Below are 19,775 nucleotides of genomic sequence, written 5' to 3' on the forward strand. Positions count from 1 at the left end.
CTCTAATTTCAAATGTTGGGGGTTTGTCCTTCCTCAGTGATGAAGGGAAAGTCATTCCTGCTCCTCCTTCTTCACATATCTCATGATAGCCACTATACCAGATACCTTGGTTGAGGCCTGGTGCAAATTAAGTGTTGTGCTATAGAGCAAATCTTGTGTGCTCTCCACTTACTCAAATGGTTAGAATTTCCAGGCAAGTTCCCGGGCTTTTCTTCCATATGTAGGAGGAAGTACTGGACACGTTTGGCATTTTTGGAGTATTTGATTTATTTACACAAAGACAAGTTGAGCATAAGTGGAGGCAAGTAGCGTACGTGTTCCGAACAACCACCCAGTCATCCCCTGAGCTCTTCAGAGGAGGCCTTGTTGGTCGTTCTGGGACTAATAGAATGTCACCAGTCAATATCATGAAAGTGGGCTTCTCAGTAGTGGTATCCACTCTCTCCCACAAGCGGTTCAAGAGGCGGAAACTGGGGCAATTTCAAATACCTTTTGAAGACATATCTATATACACAGGCTTTCCCTGCCCTGTAATGGACTGTGGCACCACTCTGTTTTACTGTTGTTTTTTGCTGTAATTTTAAAATTATTATTTTTATAGTGTCTTTACATTGTTTTTATTGTATGATATATGCATTTTACTGAATGGCTGGGGAATGCTGTGAGTTATAGGACATTTTTTCTGTCTAAACAGGCATAGGACTGCACCCTTAGAGATTTTATTATATTAATTGGTATATGAGTATTATAAATAAGCAAGCAAGCAAGCAAGCAGCGGACCCATTACCTCACATCAAATCCCCAAAGAAAGATGCCTGCACTCCAAAATTCTCCCAGTTCCAGCCCTCTGCTAACTCTCCTCTCTCTCTCTCTCTCTCTCTCTGTCCCAAATTGTCGGTTTTCTTCCTTCAAACACACACCTTACATCAGAGAGCCAGTGTGTTGTAGTCATGGGACTGGGACTGACCCGGGTTCAAATCCCCACTTGGCCATGAGAGTGACTGTGGGCTGGTCATTGACTTTCTACCTAACCTACCTCGCAGGGTTGTTGTGAGGACAGAACGGAAAGGGGGAGGACCACATATGCTGGCTTGTGCTTCTTGGAGGAAAAGGCAGAACATAAATGTAACAAATAAAATAAATCCAGGGCTTGTCCTGCCATTAGACAGAGAGTGCGGTGGCCATCTCAGGTGGTGGATGCTGGGCAGTTCCCTCCCTCTCTTGCCTCCCCTCCCGCTGTTCAGGGGCAAGGCCTCTTCACGATGTCCTGGGCCCCTCCCCTGAGCTTTGGCGGCAGAAATGCTTGCCTGTTGTTGGGCTGGGCTGGCTGCCTCCTCTAGTTGTTTTCTCCCAATGTGTCACAAACAGAGCCATTGGGAACGGCCCCTGACCAAGTGAACAGCCCCAGAGGCTGCCAGCCCAGGCTATGCACCCCCAGGAGGCACCAAGCATATGTTGCTCTGCTCATGTAACACACCATGATGCCGCTGTCGCTGAACAGCAGCATTTGTTTGTGTGGGCAGCGAGCAGGCACCAGGAAGAATGGTGAGCTGTGAAAAGGTGTTGGAGGGGCCGTGGCTCAGCGGTAGAGAAGCTGCTTTGCATGCAGAAGGTCCCAGGTTCAATCCCCGGCATCTCCAGGAAAGACTGGGAATATTCCTGCCTGAAACTCTGGAGAGCCGCTTCCAGCCAGTGTGGACAATACCGGATTAGATCAATGGTCTGAGACAGTTTCCTATGTTCTTATACAGACATGCCCATTGGGCCAGCAAGAGCAGCTATAAGAGTTGTAAGACTACTTTTGTGGGGAGGGGCCCTGGCTCAGTGGTAGAGCACCTACTTTGCATGCAAGAGGTCCCAGGTTTGACCTTGGGGTAGGAAAGAATCCTGCCGGAAACCCTGGAGAGTTGCTACCAGTCAGAATTGACAATACTGGGCTAGATGGACTAAGAACCTTTCTACATGAGGCTTTTATTCTGCGCTCATGATTGCTCCCTCATGGTAGTTTGCGGGCCCTTTACTCAACGTCGTCATCCTCCAGGGCCTCTCCCGCTCTTTGCAACCATTTCCCCAGCTTTTTTCAGATCGAGGAAAGTGTGGTATTCTTTAGAAATGGTGGAATGAGACTCTCGTGTATTTGGGCAATTCTACTATACTGCAGCACCACCTAGTGGTTGTGTAATGAAACATATAGAAAGGCAGAGAAAGAAAAGCCCGGAAAAGAACACATGTAAAGGAGCCCATCCTAATCCCGCAAAGAAGCTGGAAGCAGAAGCCTTGGTAAAGGTACAACTTAAAAGCCACATGCAGAAACACCCTAAGGGTCTCACTGGGCATAAGGCAGCTTCCTATGAGGGTAGGGCTGTGTGTCACAGAACCTGCCCAGCACGCCCTGAGTAAGCCTGCTTCTCCCCTGCCCTATCACCTGTGTTGAAGTAAGAAGACTCAGCTGCTCTCCTGGTTGGTTTCTGTACAAGGAATGGGAAGAGGGACCCTCTCTATCCTTTGCCTTTGGAAGCCAAATGTCTTGGGACAGCGCTGCTTACATCACCCCCCTCATTTTAGCTGGAGGGGGAAGGAGAAGTCTCCCATTCAGACACTTGGAAGAAATCTCTAGCAACCAACACTGACCATTCACCAGTAATCTGCCTAACAAAAGAAATGGCCAGCCAGGAGGGTGAGAATAAAATGAGGTGACTAAAACCCAGGCATGCGCTAAGGACGCAATCCTACACACATTTAAACAGAAAAAAGTCCTACAACTCCCAGCATTCCCCAGCCCCCTGGGAGTTGTAGGACTCCTCCTCACATCCCCCCCACCCCCACTGATTGGAGAATGCTAGAAGTTGTAGGACTCCCCCCCCCATGCTGGCTAGGGAATGCTGGGAATTGTAGGACTCCCCCCCTTGCTGGCTAGGGAATGCTGGGAGTTGTAGGACTTCCCCTCCCGCATGCTGGCTGGGGAATGCTGAGAGTTGTAGGACTCCCTGGCCCCCTGCTGGCTAGGGAATGCTGGGAGTCTCCCCCTGCTGCCTAGGGAATGCTAGGAGTTGTAGGACTCCCCCCTTCCCTTGCTGGCTAGGGAATACTGGGAGTTGTAGGACTCCCCACGCCCCTGCTGCCTAGGGAATGCTGGGAATTGTAGGACTCCCCCCCCTCCCTTGCTGGCTACGGAATGCTGGGAGTTGTAGGACCTTTTTCTGTCTAAACACACATAGGATTGCGCCTGAAGAAACTGTGAGAAGTGGGTTAGATGGTCTGTGCAAGGTCACAGGCAGTGGCGCAGCTAGGCTTGGACCTTGGGGCGGCATTTGGAAAAGGCGCAGAAAAGGGCAACTAATATGATCAAGGGGCTGGAGCAACTCCCCCATGAGAGAAAGTTACAATAGCTAGGATTGTTTAGCTTGGAAAAAAGGCGAGTAAGAGGAGACATGGTAGAGGTGTACAAAATTATGTACAAAATTATGCATGATGTGGAGCATGTGGGCAGGGGGACATTTTTCTCCCAGACATAACACTAGAATGCAATGGGGTAATCCCAAGAAGCTGATTGGTGGGAGATTCAGGACAGACAGGAGGATTTCTTCATACCACACACAGTTAAGCCATGGAATTCACAACCACAAGAGTAGCAATGGCCACCCATTTGGATGGCTTTAAAAGGGGGTTAGACAAATTCCTGGAGGAAATGGCTATCAATGGCTACCAGTCCTGATGGCTGCACTCTACCTTCAGTATCAGAGGCTGTATGCCTATGTACACCAGCTGCTGGGGAACCTGGGCAGGAGGGTGCTGTTGCACTCATGTCCTGCTTCTGGGTTTCCAGTCGACAGCTGGTTGGCCACTGTGTGAACCGAATGCTGGACTAGATGTACCCTTGCTCTGATCCAGCATGGTTCTTCTTATGTTCTTAAGACCACGACCCCACAGCCTAGTGGGATCCCCAAATAACAAGCCAGAGAGTGACAGGTGAGGGGGGGCAGTGGCAAACAGGCCCTGCATCTTAGCCAACCTGGGCAGATGGGCCGATGCTGCTTACTGCAGCATCCTTTCTTCTTATCTTTAAAAAACGTTTTATAGTCAGGAGGTTGTAGACCAGGCAAGCACAGCTGTTCATTTTATTATTTTTTAACTTTTAACATATTTTATCCTTTTCTACAACAAAATGGTGCTCATTCCCAAGTAAACATGTGCTTCATGTGGCCCCCATGTGACCATTAAGTTCAGGATCCAAAATAACCTAGCCACACCTCTGGTCACAAGCATCCCAGCAATTTGTTTACTTTGCATGTGGTTTTATACAACAGACAGGCTGTGGTTCCTATCAGTCCTTTCAGAAGTATTAATCCATGAAGTATAAATAAAACTTTTTATGTAAGCATGTCTCCAGCTTCTTTTCTTGGTCTTTCCATATAATGGAGGTTGGTATGTGTGTGGGTGTATGGGCGGGAAAGCATTTCATTCTTCGGATTAAGGTAGCGCCAGCTGGAATGCAGCGTAGTGTGATATCCTGCCTGCACATAGCACATGGGAAAAAGAAGTAGCCTTCCCGTGTGGAAATAGCCTGTTTGCCACCAATTTTATCTTATATATATAATTCAAAGTTGAGCATTAGTTGGTCATCCCTTTTTGACTGCCTTCCCATTGACCGATTCTCATGAAACATGCTTCATTGGAAAGCTCTTGACATCCAGATTCCATGAATAACAACATTTTTCACCACAATCCAAAGTCGGGAGTTTATTTATGTCCATAAAGCTCTTTTATTTTCTTTTTCTTTTTTAAGAAATAAGCTATGTTCTATAACAATGTACTATAAAGTTTTATTTTTAATATTAAAATGTCAAGCACAATTAAACAAACAATTAATTGCAAATTGGAGTAAGATGAAATAGGAACACACACAAAAGTCTCTGTACACCTTTAGGGCGCAATCCTATGGCCGCTAGACAGTGGCTAGACAGCCATAGGATTTTTTATTTTCTGGAAACCGAGCTTGGAGCCAGCACTCTGAGGTCAGTTCCCAGAAAACTGCCTCGCCACCCCCTCCCCTGTTGCCTTGTAGGAGATGCAGTTTGTCCCCAGCCCCGTACTCATAAGAGCAGTGCGAAGTGGGGGAAAGGGGGCGTTCCTGGGGGCAGGGAGGGGAGGGGACAGTGGAAGTGCTGTTATCATGCTTCCTATGTGCTGTCTGGCCTTGCCCCCTCACTCTGAGGTGCCCTGGCTAGACAGCCGAAATTGGCCATCTAGCCACAAACACAGGGCAGCCAGAGTGCAGAGGAGAAGATCCCCTCTGCGCTCCACCCGCCCTGCGTTGGATAGCTGGTCACCTCCAAATTCAGAGGCGGGCGACTATCCCCACAGGATTGCGCCCTTATAAACACAGATGCAGGCCAAAGCACAATATGCCAGGAACATTTTTTAGTAAAGATAAAAGAAGTAACACTTTGAATGTTTCAATTAATGCAGTTGGTTAAGTTAAACCTTTCATTAGGTTTGATTTTCTCTGCAAACTGTGTTCGCGGGTAACCAACTGGTCTTTTTTAATTAACATGTACAGGGAAAATCAGAGAAGACATCTGCTTCAGAGGTGGAAAGAGAATGCACAGCATCTGTGGAATTAGACAGACAGATAGATATCATCAGTACACATGGCACTTTACACGGTAACGTCAATAAAAGAGAAATATCTGTCCAAAGGGGCTAGCAATCTAAATGGATGGGGGAGGAAGACAACAGCAGTAAGGAAGAGAGAGTCATAGGATAACTTTGCAGCCTTCCCACAACCTGGTGCCCTCCAGATGTTTTGGACTTCAGCTCCCATCACCCCTTCAGCAGGGCTAATGGTAGGGAATGCTGGGAGTTGTAGTCCAAAACATCTGGAGAGCAAACAGGTTGGGAAAGGCTAGGAGAGTGCTTTATTCCAGGTCAGCCTATTTGTCCATTTAGCCCTGGATTTTCCATTCAGACCAGCAATTGGTCTCCAGGGTTTCAGGTGAGGCCTTTCCCATCATCTGTGACTGGAGATCCTTTAAATGGAGATGCCAGGGGTTGAACCCAGAACCTTCTATATCCAAGGCATGTGGTCTACAGCTCCACCAAATCGTCCACAGGAACAGCCATCCTGTTACTATGGACAATGGTTGTCAAGGATTTTAACCCAGAACCTCTCATTTCCTTATCCAAGAATCATACCAGCTCCCTTCCCAGGCCAACAAGCCAGAGCAACGGATACAAGGGAAAAACGTGAGCAAATGCAGAAATGCATGTTTGGGATTTATTTTCACAGCAAAAAGGGAAGACGAAAAGGAAAACAGAAACAAAATGGGAGGGCGCTGCTATGGAGGAAGGTGGTATGTTCTTACTGGAATCCTCCTCCAACGAGGAAATGTTGAAGGCCCCAGTAGAGGATGATGCCCATTTCCTGCCAGGGCCTGCACCACAACAGGGGCCTGAGTCCACGGAGGAACCTGCTGAGGTCTTAGGTGCTCAGGAAGAAGGGAACTCTGCCTCAAGAGGAGGATGCTCAGCACTGCCCAGGCCCCAGGGAGTGACCGTGCCAGAGGAAGCAGGCCCAACACAGGTAACCTCGAGGAAGTGGCAGGCTGCAGCAGAAGTCTATTTGGGAGGAAAGGGGCTACTCGTGAGTAGGGCTCAGACCAGAGAGCTCTAATGTACTGTAGCTGAGCCCTGGGTAAGGCAGCAGGCTCTGCTGTTAAAAGAGTTCAGAGTTTGCTTAGCCAGGGTTGGAAACAACACCGTTCTAGCAACTCCAGAGGCTTGTGCGTTGCCTCCTGGACCTTGCCCTGTGATTGATGCATCATGATATTGACCCTTGGACCCCTTCTTGACTCTGCTTCTGGACTGAGTAATGTAACTGACTGCCTAGCTGTGTTTTGACCACTGCTGCCTTAGCCTGACCCCGTGAATCTGGCTGCTTGGCTGTGCTTGACCGTTTGCCTGCTTCATTAACCACTCTGTTGTTTATGTCTCTGTACTGGCTAGCAAAGAGCCAGGACTCAGTTTAGAGCGGGACAGAAGGGGATAGATTTGATTGTGTTTGTCACATTTTATTGGTTTAATTTAAAGGGCTATAGAAGCGCTCGGCACAAATCCGAAACCCACAGTTAGGGGATACCTTTATTAGGACCAACCAAAATGCTGCAAAAGAATGCAAACATTTGTGTTCTCCAGAACATCAGGCCCAATGGTCCTAATAAAGGTATTGCCTAATTGAATTTTGGATTTTTTTTTTCTCATGGACCTATGTTTTTTTTTAAAAGGAAAGTGGAATATATTGAAAAGATCACAACTATTCATTGCATGGCTGGGGGAGAAATGTGTGCTGCATTGCACAATACACTAGGTGCCCGTGACAGCTTCCATACATAGCACCCACTGTCATAGGGCTGGCCCTAGGATTAATAGTGCTTTGGCCAAAGAGCAATTCTGGAGTATTATCAAGTTGCATGGTTTGTGCAGAATTGCAAAACCTAGCAACGTAAAGCTGTGTTCCACTGATATTTGGGCGGAACAAATGACATTAAAGTGGCAACTCGAAAAGAAACACACTTGAAAGCTCACTGATGGAAGTTCATTTTCATAGTTAGTACCCAAAGGACCTATGGAAATTGGGGGGGGGGGAGTTAAAGACACATGTTGGTTTTTCCCACCCTAGCTCAACTTCAGACAGTACACTCAACTAACACTGAGCTTAGCTCAGCAACCCTTTCAGCTTGGCACCATGGGCAATGGCCCTGTTCATCCACCCCTAATGCTGGCCCTGGCATTACACACATTGCTAGAAGAATACTCGTGTTTTCCCAGCACAGTCATATTGCTCTCTGACTGCCACGATAATGCTATTTCCCTGCAAGGGAATATAATATAATACTTCAGGGTGGCAGCAAGAGGTGGGGGAGATGTGTATATCTTCTGTCATGATTGCACATTTACAATTTACATGGTTTCCTCTCTCACACTCTGATGCTGCTTCCTCATATTCCTGCTTCAGCATCCACCACGCTGCAAACAGGTGGTCCTTCCTCACTCTAATTATTGTTTATCTCTCCTCCAGTCCTTGACTCCCCCTTTCCTCCATCATTGTGTCTGGAAGGATATGAAGGCCCCTAGGCCGAAAAGCCTTCCCCTGGCCCCTTCTGCAAAGGCCCATGTAGAGAGGGCAGGAAATTAAATTCTGACCCCAGGCAAAGGACGAAGGATGAATAACAGGAAACAGCTTTTAAACTTCCCCCCACTCTGCTCTACTACATAATGCATGTCTGTGGGCTGGAAAAGGCTCAACCATAGCTGGGCAAGTCCATGACTACAAAGTGGAGCCAGCCGCTAGCATCAAATTCCAGCAAATCCAAATCCTCCTCCAGTTCAGCCCCACAAAAGCCCCTACATAGAGCTAGGCATACTAAGAACATAAGAGCCATGCTGGATCAGACCAAGGGCCCATCTAGTCCAGCACTCTGTTCACGCAGTGGCCAACCAGCTGCCCATGGGAAACCCAAAAGCCGGATATGAGTGCAACCCTCCCCAGCAACTGGTGTACACAGGCATACTGCATCTGATTCTGGAGGTAGCACATAGCCATCAGGACTAGTAGCCATTGATAGCCTTCACCTCCAGGAATTTGTCTAACCCTCGTTTAAAGCCATCCAAATTGGTGGTCGTCACTACACCTTTGGTAGCAAATGCCATAGTTTGACTATGCGCTGGGTGAAGAAGTCCTTCCTTTTATCTGTCCTAAATCTCCCACCAGTCAGTTTCATGGCATGACCCAGTTCCTAGTATTATGACAGGGGGAGAAAAATGTTTCCCTCTCCACATTCTCCACACCATGCAGAATTTTGTACGCCTCTATCATGTCTCCCCTTACTCGCCCTTTTCCCAAGTTAAACAATCCCAGCTTTTGTAACCTTCCCTCATAGGGAAGTTGCTCCAGCCCCTTGATCAGTTTCGTTGCCCTTTTCTGCACTTGTTCCACACTACCTCCCTGTACACCCTAGCATCATTTTGGGGCATCAGGGCCACATGAACCTCACTGAAGGTAGGGATGGGCGAACTCTCTCATGTCCTGCTCACGGGCTGCTCGCCAGACTCCAGCTGGCTGCCTGACCCGGGCACACATGCGGCAGAAACCACCAGATGGCCTGTGGACGCGCAGTGAGACCTCATGGCTTTTTTTCCCTAAGAGCTGCCATTTTGTGCAAAATTTGCCGGCATAAATATTACGGAAATCGTGATTTTTGAACAAAGTTTGCACAAAATCACAAGCATACATGGGCTAATTATGCCTGTAATTTTGCACAAATGGAGCTATTTATGGCTACCATTTTGCACAAAAATCATAATGTCTGTAATATTTATACCAGCTATTTTTGCGCAAAATGGCGGCTCGCAGGAGTGCCTGTTGCCGCCTGCCAACCCCTTGTTCTCTCCTTGCAAGGGGACTCCTGCCACCACCAACCCCTCTCTCACTGTCTTTCCCTATGCATCAGCAAGGAAGTGCAAGGGGCTGGTGAGTGGCACACGTCTGTGAGCTGGCCCAACGCCCACTGGTTGAGCCAGGCCAGCTTGCAGACTAGCTGGGCCAGCTCACAGATGAGTGCGCTGGAATTTGGGGGGACTGAACCGGTGAAAACTTGCCAAGCTCTACTCCCAAACCGGTTTCCTCCAACATTCCTAACTGAAGGTAAGGTGGATCCTATAATCTTCTCAACCCATCATATCCTCATATATGCCAGGAGTGAATATAGGTTGAGACTGCCCCCTGGTGACAGAATCACATTCTTCACCATTATGAGCTTTGCAGGGTCAAGGGGATTTACGGATGCTAGGCCTTCAAGCCTCCTTTTAAGGATATAAATTTCACTTCTTCCACCAGTTTGTATATCACAATAGTATTGGGGGCAGGGGAGCTTGGGAAAGATCTGTATGGTTCTGATGTCAGGGCACCACGAATGGGGGACGTGGAGCCCCAAATGAAGTATGTTTGCTTAATAGTAAATCCTACACTTTTCAATGGAATCCCCTGAAGTGTGCATAGGATTGCAGCCTCTGGTCACTGAACCAGAGGCTGCATAGGATTGCAGTTAAGGGTGCAATCCTATGCATACAGGAAAAAGGGTGCAATCCTATGCATGTTTATATAGTTAAGGGTGCAGTCTTATGCATGTTAAGAGTGCAATCCTATGCATGTTTATACAGTTAAGAGTGAAATCCTATGCATGTTTATACAGGAAAAAGGGTGCAATCCTATGATTGTTTATACAGGAAAAAGTCCTACAATTCCCAGCATTCCCCAGACAGAGGATTGCACCCTAAGAATGTAAAGATTGTCTGTCTAGTCTGGCAATTCTCAACCTTGGGCCCCCAGATGTTGTTGCTGTTATAAATGAAAATATTTATACACCACTTTTCAGCAGAAAACCCTCTCAAGGCGGTGTACAAAATTTAAAGCCACAACATACAACAAAACAAGCCAGAATGGAATCACAGCCCCACCAAAATCAGAGCCACCAGACTCCACTGAACCACATGTACCCTACCAACATCCCTGTGCAGTGGTGGAAATCATGGGACTTCAGTTCATACAGTAGTGAGATGGGTGAGGGAGAAAACTGCTGACCCCAATCTAGACGTATGTTCCTCTGTGTATGCTCTCCCTCCTTATGGTTCTTTATCTCTGAAACAGACTTGGACTGGACAGCTCTCCAGTTCGAGGGCACCTTAAATAGCAGACTATCCTCTGACATAGCTTCAACTATAGGACTATCTTCTGTAAAATAGGACACCTGGCCACTCTAACTCTGGGGTCTGCAACGTGGTTTCCCTTGGTGCCAGGCTCCTTAATTTTTATTTTATTTTGTAAGAATTTTAAACATTAAAATGTGGGGTTTTGTTTTAAACCAGGAGGCTGGCTTGCTGCAAAATAAAGTGCTGCCCTCCAGTGTTATCTTTATTTGTGTTCAAAAGAGTGGTTTTGTGTTTTGATGCTCGGACCCACCCCTGCCTTGGACTTAGGTTCTTCAAGTGCCTTTTCTTTTAGCTTCAGTTTGCCTTCTGGGAAATGAATGTTTTGTGGCTGGCCATGCCCACCATGGCAGCCATTTTATGAATGGGCAACACACCTGTGTCACAGCCATTTTGTGAGAGAGCCTATGACACTCATTGAAATTCCACATGCGCCCACTAACCCAAAGGGGTTAGGGACCGCTGGCTATTGCTGCTGCTCTTTTCTCAGCATCCTCAGGACCTCTCTCATCCCCCCACCCATCTCTCTCTTTCCCGCTTTAGTTTCCTCAGGGCCTTTCTTCACCATCTCTGTCTCCCCTTTTCCCCTCAGAACCTCCCGTCCCCCTGTAGCCTTTCAGAGTCAAAAAGGGATTGAACTCTAGACATTTTCTCCTGGAGGGAGTCCTTAGGGTCCTTTAAAGATACAAACACACACACACACGTTTTAGAGCCTGAGCCAGCTGCCTCAGACAGCTGATTCGGGGTGTCATAAAAAAGAAGCAAACTATTTATTATTTAATGTATTAATTATAATTGTATTTTCATTGCCAGGGAAGGAGAGAGGAGGTTGTAGGATTTTCTGCCTCAGGGGCCAAAACTACTTCACTGCCTCTGAGTACTACTATGCACCTTGACTGAGCTGGGGGTGGGGGAGGCACCATTTGCTGCTCTGCTTCAGGCAGCAAAATGTCTTGGGGCCAGCTTTGGACATGGCTATAAAGACCTGTGGGATGGGAAAAGGTAGCTGAGATGTTTACTCAAAAGTAAGTCATACTGAGTTTAATTGGATTTACTCCAAGGTAAGTGGATGTAGTCTTACTCCTTAGTAAATGTTCTCAGAGCTGCAACCTGCCTTATCCACCCAATGTCTGGATCTAGAAAGAAACCTGGGAACTGATAATTTCGCTAATTTAAAAAAAGCAACCAACCAAAAAACAAAGGTAGCTGTGCTGGTCCATGAGAAATAAAAACCCAGAATTCACAGTTGGGCAATATCTTTATTAGAAATTTTGGATGGTCCTAATAAACGGCATCCAACGATGCGTTTTGGTAGTTTAAGAGTTGCATGATGATGAGGTTGCTAGAAACTTAATATTGCAACATTTGGTGTAGATTTTTCGGATTTCATAGATCTCAAGAATGTTAAGAAAAAAAATGTTCTAGAATCCCAGAGACTACCCCAGCCCCCAGTATTTGAAATAAAATGAGGAGCCACCTTTGAGGGTGGCTGTCTCTGCCTCCTCACATGATTTGGGACCAGAAGCAGCAAAACAGCCTCAGAGGAAGAGCAAGCGATGATTTACTCAAAAGTATATCTCACTATGTTTAATGGCGGTTATTCCCTAGTGAAGAGAACTTCGGCTAGTGGGAGGTATAGAAATGTAATAAATAAATAGTAATTGTATAAATTTGCAGCCTAAGGGCATGGGTTCTTATAGTCTACAATATATTTCTCACACTCTTCCTTGCCAGTATGCCATATTTAGTTTGCAATTAATTGGTAAATGTTTAAAGTACTGTAGAGCACTTTGCTGGTCCCAGGCACTCCATCCTCCCCATCTCAATTTGGGCCTGAAAGACCAAGGAAAAGCGTGGGTGTACGGAGGGTAATTTTTAAGCAAGCACAGTTTGGGACATAGCACAGTTCTGTCCTGAAAGCAAGCAAGAGGTTAATTAGCTTGCCTTCTATAAAATTTATAGTATTTCTAATTATGCATATATTTGCATATATAAATTAACATATGCAAATCTGTGCAGTTTTGTTGTTCTATGGGCCTTTGCCCCGGATCTTTTAGGTGCCTAGCACCGCCTCTAGTTGTCGGCCAAAACAGCTAGCAGGCCACAAGTTGTCCACCCCTGGGTTGTAGCTGCAGTTGTCTACTTACTTGCAGGATTTAATTTATGCTGGTGTTTGTTGTTTTTCAGAATGTTTGCTGCTGTTGTGGTTTTTACTTTTTTTATTACCCCATCAGTTTTTATTATGTGAGTTTTATTGTGTGTACACCGCCTGAGGAGGGCTCCTGCCCTGCAAGGGGGCCAAGAAATATTTTAAAATCTTTACACTGGTTTTAATACCTTTCAACTGGCTGCCAATTTGTTTCCGAGCAAAATATAAAGTGCTGGTTCGTATCTTTAAAGCCTTACATGGTCTAGGTCTAATGGACCTTAGGGAGTGCCTTCTCCCCTACGTCCCAGTCTGCCATGTAAGGTCCTCTGAGGGCTCTCTGCTGCCGCTGCCTAATGTGAGATTGGCAGCCACATGCAAGAGGACCTTTCCCTTTGCTGCCCCGTTATGGAATGGCCTGCGGGTTGAAATGCACCTGCTGACCTCGTTGAAGGTTTTTAAGCAGGCATTAAAGACTCTACTATTCCGGCAGGCCATCCCTTTTTAGAACTCTTGTTCCTTTTGCTGACTTTTGTATACCATTTTTAAGCAGTGCTGTTTTAAGCTGTGTTTTATTGTTGGATTTTGTTTTTAGTTCAAAGTTGCTTTTAGTTATATGTTGTTTGTATATACTGTCCATATGTTTTTATGTAAATGCTTCTAAACTTTGTATATTTTATTTTAATGTTTTAACTTTTGTAAACCGCCCAGAGAGCTTCGGCGATGGGAAGAGTCCTACAACTCCCATAGCTGGCTGCAGAATGCTGGGAGTTGTAGTTTTTTTTTTTGTCTAAACATCTATAGGATTACACCGGAAGGGCGCAATCCTACACATGTTTAGACTGAAGAAAGTCCTACAACTCCCAATTTTCTTCTGTCTAAACATGCATACGATTGCACCCTGAATGACCTTCAAGATCCCTCCCAACTCTTACGATTCTAGTCCTGTAGCCCAAAGGCTTTCTTCACAGGGAGCTTGTCTCCTGCGACTGAGAGTGCTCCCTCGCGGAACTTTGCGGGCTCTTTACACGAGGCCTCCTGCACTAAATGCCCTTTGTTGTTTTTAAACGGATCGCGGATAATGAGCTATCAATTACCCCAGCTGCGTTCCGCTTTTGAGCACCCTCCGGGGAAAGAGGAAAAGCAGCCAGAAGAGGAGCGAGATCAATGAAAGATGATGGAAGACTCGAATACGCCAGCGTGGTGTAGCGGCTAGAGTGCTGGACTGGGAATCGGGAGATCCGGGTTCTAGTCCCCACTCGGCCATGGAAGCTCACTGGGTGACTTTGGGCCAGTCACAGACTCTCAGCCCAACCCACCTCACAGGGTTGTTGTTGTGAGGATAAAATGGAGGAAGGAGGAGGATCATGTACGCTGCCTTGAGTTCCTTGGAGGAAAAAAGGCGGGATGTAAATGCAAAAAATGCAACACGGGGAAAGGGGTGGGGGAGAAGCAGCACGTGAAAAGGGGAGTAGCAGAAAAGCCCTGTTGTAAACGCAGGGTCTTAGGCTGGGGTAGAGAAGCCCTTAGCGCTGCCGCGAGTCCCGCGGAGGCTGGTGCGCCCACGCTGGGTTTCGGCCAGAGCTCTGAAGGAGCGGCCCAAGGCGCCGAGCCCCGTCCTCAAGGCAGGCCCAGCGCCCTGGCAGGCTCCGCTCGACGTCTCGCCGGGTCTGACCAAGGCCCAGGGAGGATCCCCCGCCCCGCCGCCATCGGCGCCACCGCGCAGAGACGTCGCAGCGCCGGGAAGCGCCGCGGGCAGCGCGCCAGCAGGCCGGCGCATGCCCGGAACCGCAGCTCCGCGGGCTCTCGCCGGGCCGGCGCGCCTCCGCGGGGCCTCGGCCGCGATGCCGGCGCCCGCGCCCTGCGCGAGCTGCGGGGCCGCCCGCGCCGCGCTCCGCCGGCCCAAGACGGGCCAGGCGCTGTGCCGCGCGTGCTTCGCGGCGGCCTTCGAGGCGGAGGTGCACGGCACCATCGCGGCGGCGCGGCTCTTCCGGGCGGGCGAGACGGTGGCCGTGGGCGCGTCGGGCGGCAAGGACTCGGCGGTGCTGGCGCACGTGCTGCGCCTGCTCAACGAGCGCCACGGCTACGGGCTGCGCCTGCTGCTGCTCTCGGTGGACGAGGGCATCGCCGGCTACCGCGACGACTCGCTGGCCGCCGTGCGCCGCAGCCGGGCCCGCCTGGGGCTGCCGCTGCACGTCGTCTCCTACCGGGAGCTCTACGGCTGGAGCATGGACCGCATCGCCCGCCACGTCGGCCCCAGGAGCAACTGCACCTTCTGCGGCGTCTTCCGGCGCCAGGCGCTCGACCGGGGCGCCGCCCTGCTCGGCGCGGACAAGATCGCCACAGGTGGGCGGGCGGCGGCGCGGGGCCCGGCTGGGCCGCTTAGGCAGGCGCGCGCGCGCGGGGGGGGGGTGTGTGTAAAAGGCCGGGCCGCGGCCTCCCGGAGCCCCGCGTATGCGCACGCGCGAAATGTGCACAAAGGGCCTGGCTGCAGCCTCACGCACGCACGCACATATATGCACATACATATGTGCACATACACACACGCACGCACATATATGCACATACATATGTGCACATACACACACGCATGCACGCACTCACGCATACACACACACGCGCGGAATGTGTAAAAAGCCAGGCTTCAGCCTCACACGCACACATGCATATACACAGACACGGGATGTGTGTAAAAGGCCACACCGCGGCCTCAAGGAGCCCTGCGTATGCGCACGCACGAAATGTGTATAAAGGGCCAGGCTGCAGCCTCGCATACACACATGCACGTATATACGCACACACACATACATGCAGAATGTGTAAAAAGCCAGGCTTCATACACACACGCACACATAAACACGCACACATGTGCATACTCACTCATGCGGAATGTGTGTAAAAGGCCAGGCTGCAGCCTCACACACACACACGCACACATACATACGCATACACACATGCACGTATATACACACACACACATAAATGCAGAATGTGTAAAAAGCCAGGCTTCATACACACACACACATAATCACGCACACATGCGTATACACACACATGCAGAATGTGTGTAAAAGGCCAGGCTGCAGCCTCACACACACACAAACACACGCACACATGCTTATACACACACACGCGCAATGTTTGTAAGAGGGCAAGGCTACAGCCTCATGCGCGCACATCGCATACACACACGGAATGTGTGTAAAAGACCAAGCTGCAGCCTCGCAGAGTGGTGTGGAGCAGCGAGAGGGCCTCTGAGCATGTGCAGAGTACAGATATACAACCTGTTTTTGTTGTTGGCATGCTTAAGGGCTAGAGAGAGAATAACCTGCATAACCAGTGTGGTGGAGCCAGTGTGGTGGAGTGGTTAAGAGTGTTGGACTGGGACTCGGGAGATCTGGGTTCTAGTCCCCACTTGGCCATGAAGCTTACTGGGTACTTTGGGCCAGTCACTGACTCTCAGCCTAACCTACCTCACAGGCTTGTTGTGTGCATAAAATGGAGAGGAAGAGGATCATGTAAGCTGCCTTGGGTTCCTTTGAGGGGGGAAAAGGTAGAATATAAATGTAATAATAAATAAAATGTTAAAGAACGGTCTAACACTGTAATAGGTAACTATAACACATTATAGCAAATCAGGTTGCAATCCTATGTGTGTTTAGAGGGGTGAAAAATTGCTCCGAGTTGTAGGACTTACTTCTGTCTAAACATGCATAGGGTTGCATCCTTAATGGTTTATAAAGCTTCTAGAGTTGTTGGGGGCGTGGCGGGGCGAAAATGCAGATTCAACCACTAGAATCTAGGGGGCCCCAGGTCGGGGAAAGCAGCATTAAATCATAAAGTCAAGGAGTAACAAGCACTCTTCCAAACATCCACTGAAATAAGTTTTGCATTTGACTATCCTGTATTAATTTTAGCAGTAAGTTCACATGGCTCTCATGCTAATTTTTTTTTTGGGGGGGGGGGTTGCTCCCACTTGAAAAATAGTGAAGATGTTATAGATGTTTGTACAGTTAGCAGGGCTGGCCCTACCATTAGGTTGACCACCTTCCTGGCAGCCTCTTCCTGCTTTTTCAGGAGCTGCTGGGAGGCTAACAGCTCTATCTGTCCCCCCAGCTATGCCTCATCCTAGACAGGTAGGGCAGAGCTGAGAGATGGTGAGCCCTCGTTTGTCCTCTGCAGTTGATTTTAGAGCTGTGGGCAGTCTTTGGCCTGGTGGGATCTACTTTTGAATAGAACCCCAAGACCCACCAACCAGAGTCTGGTGCAACATAGTGGCTGTAATCAGGGACGTTGCTAGGTACTTACAAGATTTTGGGCCCTATTCTTTGCTTTGGTATCAGTGGAAGTTTTTTTTCCCTAAGCTTAATTGCCGTGTGGAAGGGGGACCAGGGGACATAGTGCTCAAGGGGTGAGGGGTTAACCTTTCCTTCCCCAGCTGAGATCCCCCAGGAAGTACCCCCCCACCCCCTGTATGGTAGCTTTTTTAAGGGGAAAAAAGGTCCCATTGGCATCCATGGATTCTTAGGGCTCTGGGGAACAGACACGGAGCCATGAGGAAAAGATTAAGGCTCAGGCCTAGCAATGCTGTTAACACGTCGTTTGATTCCTTCCGTTCCTGTCTTAATTCGCTTCCCAGGTCACAATGCAGACGACATCGCCGAGACGGTGGTGATGAATTTCCTGCGGGGGGACGTGGGCCGCCTCCGGCGCTGCGCAGAGATCCTGACAGGCAGCGAGGGGGCGTTGCCACGCTGCAAGCCACTGAAGCACGCCTACGAGAAGGAGATCGTGCTGTATGCCTACTTCCAGGGCTTGGACTACGTCAGCACAGAGTGTGTGTACGCGCCCAACGCCTACCGCAGCCACGCCCGTGCCCTGCTCAAAGACCTCGAGGCCACGCGGCCCAGCACTGTGGCTGACCTGGTCCACTCAGGTGAGCGCCTGGCAGTGCGCGAGGACGTTCACCTGCCCACTCAGGGCACCTGCCAGCGGTGCGGCTACCTCTCCAGCCAGCCCCTGTGTAAGGCTTGTGTGCTGCTTGAAGGGCTCAATCGTGGCCTCCCTCGGCTGGGCATCGGGAAGCCCAGCCGCCTGCAGAAGGCTCTGTTGGATGGGGAGAAGCAGGAGGCCGGCTTAGAGGAAGAGGAAGGCTCTAGGCCAGCCAGCCAAGGCTCAAGGACAATAGACTTCTGAGCCTTGCCTCTCCCATGGACTCCTTTCCTGCTGAGAGATGCTTCTGTGTCTCAGAGGGCAGAACTCAACTGCCCTCTGTTTTATGCCTCTGCCAATGAACTGTGTACATCAGGGTTAGCCACCCATGGCCCTCCAGATGTTTTGGCCTGCAACTCCTACCATCCCTCACTATTGGCTATGCTGGGTAGGCCTGATGGGAGTTGTGGACCAAAACATCTGGAGGGCCACATGTTGCCCACTCCTGGAGATGTTGCTGATTTGCAGCTAAGAGGAAGATACAGTATGGTCTGCATCAGGGGTGGGGTACCTCTGGCCCTCCAGATGTGGTTGGGCTACAACTCCCATCAGCCCCAACCATTGCCCATGCTGGCTGGGGCTGATGGGAGCTGGAGGCCAATAACATCTGGAGGACCACAGGTTCCCCACCCCTACTCCAAGTGCAGTGGTATGTGTTCTTCAACTGGTGAATGCAGATAAAATGGGCTGGAGCATCAATTACAGCTGTTCTCCAGTGGAAGAAGAGTAGCTGAGAGGGTTGGTTTGTTTTCGAAATAATTATTTTAAACCACATTAAACTTGAGTTTTGACCATCGTCCAGCCTTTGTCTTTCATTCTAACCCTAAAACTCGGAATTGGGGAACACAGGAAGCTGTCTTATACAAGGTCAGCCTGGACGATAGTCAGGGATGATGGGAATTGGAACCCAACATCTGCCTGGCCCACAGTTTCTCCACTGCATTTAACTGTTGTGGCTAACATCTGTTCGATAAACCATGACCCCGATGAATTTGTCCAACTCCTTTTTAATGTCTCTGAAGCGTCAAGTGCACATTTGATGTTGGTGTGTGCCTTTAAAATTCTTGGATGCATCAGTCAGGCCACACGCCTTATGTTACACACGTGTAACCCTGTGCAGGAGTCTTGGGCTATTGGGTAGGCATAGCTAAGTTTGAAATGTAAAGTGAAAGTTGCCATTTAATTTGAAACTTTATCCCAGAGTTGGTGATGGTTATGACATACAGAAAAAATGTGGGGTCTGATTGGGCCCTTGCGCAAATGGGCCTTGTCTAAGCTTGCAACCCCCTGTAACCCTTCAAGCTGTCCACCACATGTTGGACAGCTCAATGAAAATGTCTACCCAGTATGCAACAGCTGTAAAAAAGGCAAACTCCATGTTAGGCAGAATTAGAAAAGGAATTCAGGACAAAACTGCCAATATCATGCTGCCCTTATACAAATCTATGGTGCAACCATACTGTACTGTGTACTGTTCTGGTCATCGCACCTATTAAAAGATATTGTAGAGCTGGAAAATGTGCAGAAAAGGGCAACTAAAATGATCAAGGGGGTGGAACATCTCCCCTATGAGAGAAGATTACAACAGCTGGGATTGTTTAGCTTGGAAAAAGGGGTAAGGGGACACATGACAGAGGTGTACAAAATCATGCATAGTGTGGAGAATGTGGATAGGGAGACTTTTTTCTCCCTCTCTCAAAATACTAGAGCCCAGGCTCATCCCATGAAGCTGATTGGTGGGAGATTCAGGACTGACAAAAGGAAGGACTTCTTCACACAGCACAGAGTTCAACTATGGAATTAGCTACCAGGAGATTAGTGATGGCCACCAATTTGGATGACTTTAAAGGGGGGTTGGACAAATTCATGGAGG

The 19,775-nt window shown here is 48.8% G+C and overlaps 1 protein-coding gene and 1 long non-coding RNA gene across 2 annotated transcripts; one reads left to right on the plus strand and one right to left on the minus strand.

Annotated features, from left to right (window-relative positions):
- Window positions 1-4,761: 4,761 nt before the first annotated feature.
- LOC146337951 (uncharacterized) lies at window positions 4,762-15,310 on the minus strand. Its single transcript, XR_014785127.1, has 3 exons — window positions 15,118-15,310; window positions 14,008-14,297; window positions 4,762-5,612 (listed from the first exon to the last, which is right to left on the minus strand). It is a non-coding gene; the product is annotated as an uncharacterized LOC146337951 (long non-coding RNA).
- On the plus strand, window positions 14,701-18,698 carry CTU1 (cytosolic thiouridylase subunit 1). The gene is made up of 3 exons (XM_084815494.1): window positions 14,701-15,256; window positions 17,550-18,223; window positions 18,329-18,698. The coding sequence occupies exons 1-2, from the start codon at window positions 14,755-14,757 to the stop codon at window positions 18,104-18,106; spliced, it is 1,059 nt and encodes a 352-aa protein (XP_084671620.1). The 5' UTR covers window positions 14,701-14,754; the 3' UTR covers window positions 18,107-18,223; window positions 18,329-18,698.
- The last annotated feature ends 1,077 nt before the right edge of the window (window positions 18,699-19,775 follow it).

This window comes from Heloderma suspectum, chromosome 10 (assembly GCF_057233095.1).
Source record: "Heloderma suspectum isolate Gila_16-S chromosome 10, 16-S_ref, whole genome shotgun sequence".
NCBI lineage: Eukaryota > Metazoa > Chordata > Lepidosauria > Squamata > Helodermatidae > Heloderma > Heloderma suspectum.

What these genes read in the sequence shown, in the direction of transcription:
- CTU1 (XM_084815494.1), top strand. Translation starts at nt 14,755, where the DNA reads ATGCCGGCGCCCGCGCCCTGCGCGAGCTGCGGGGCCGCCCGCGCCGCG. An exon ending in CGCGGACAAGATCGCCACAG is followed by an intron (nt 15,257 to 17,549) that starts GTGGGCGGGCGG and finishes TTCGCTTCCCAG; the next exon opens with GTCACAATGCAGACGACATC.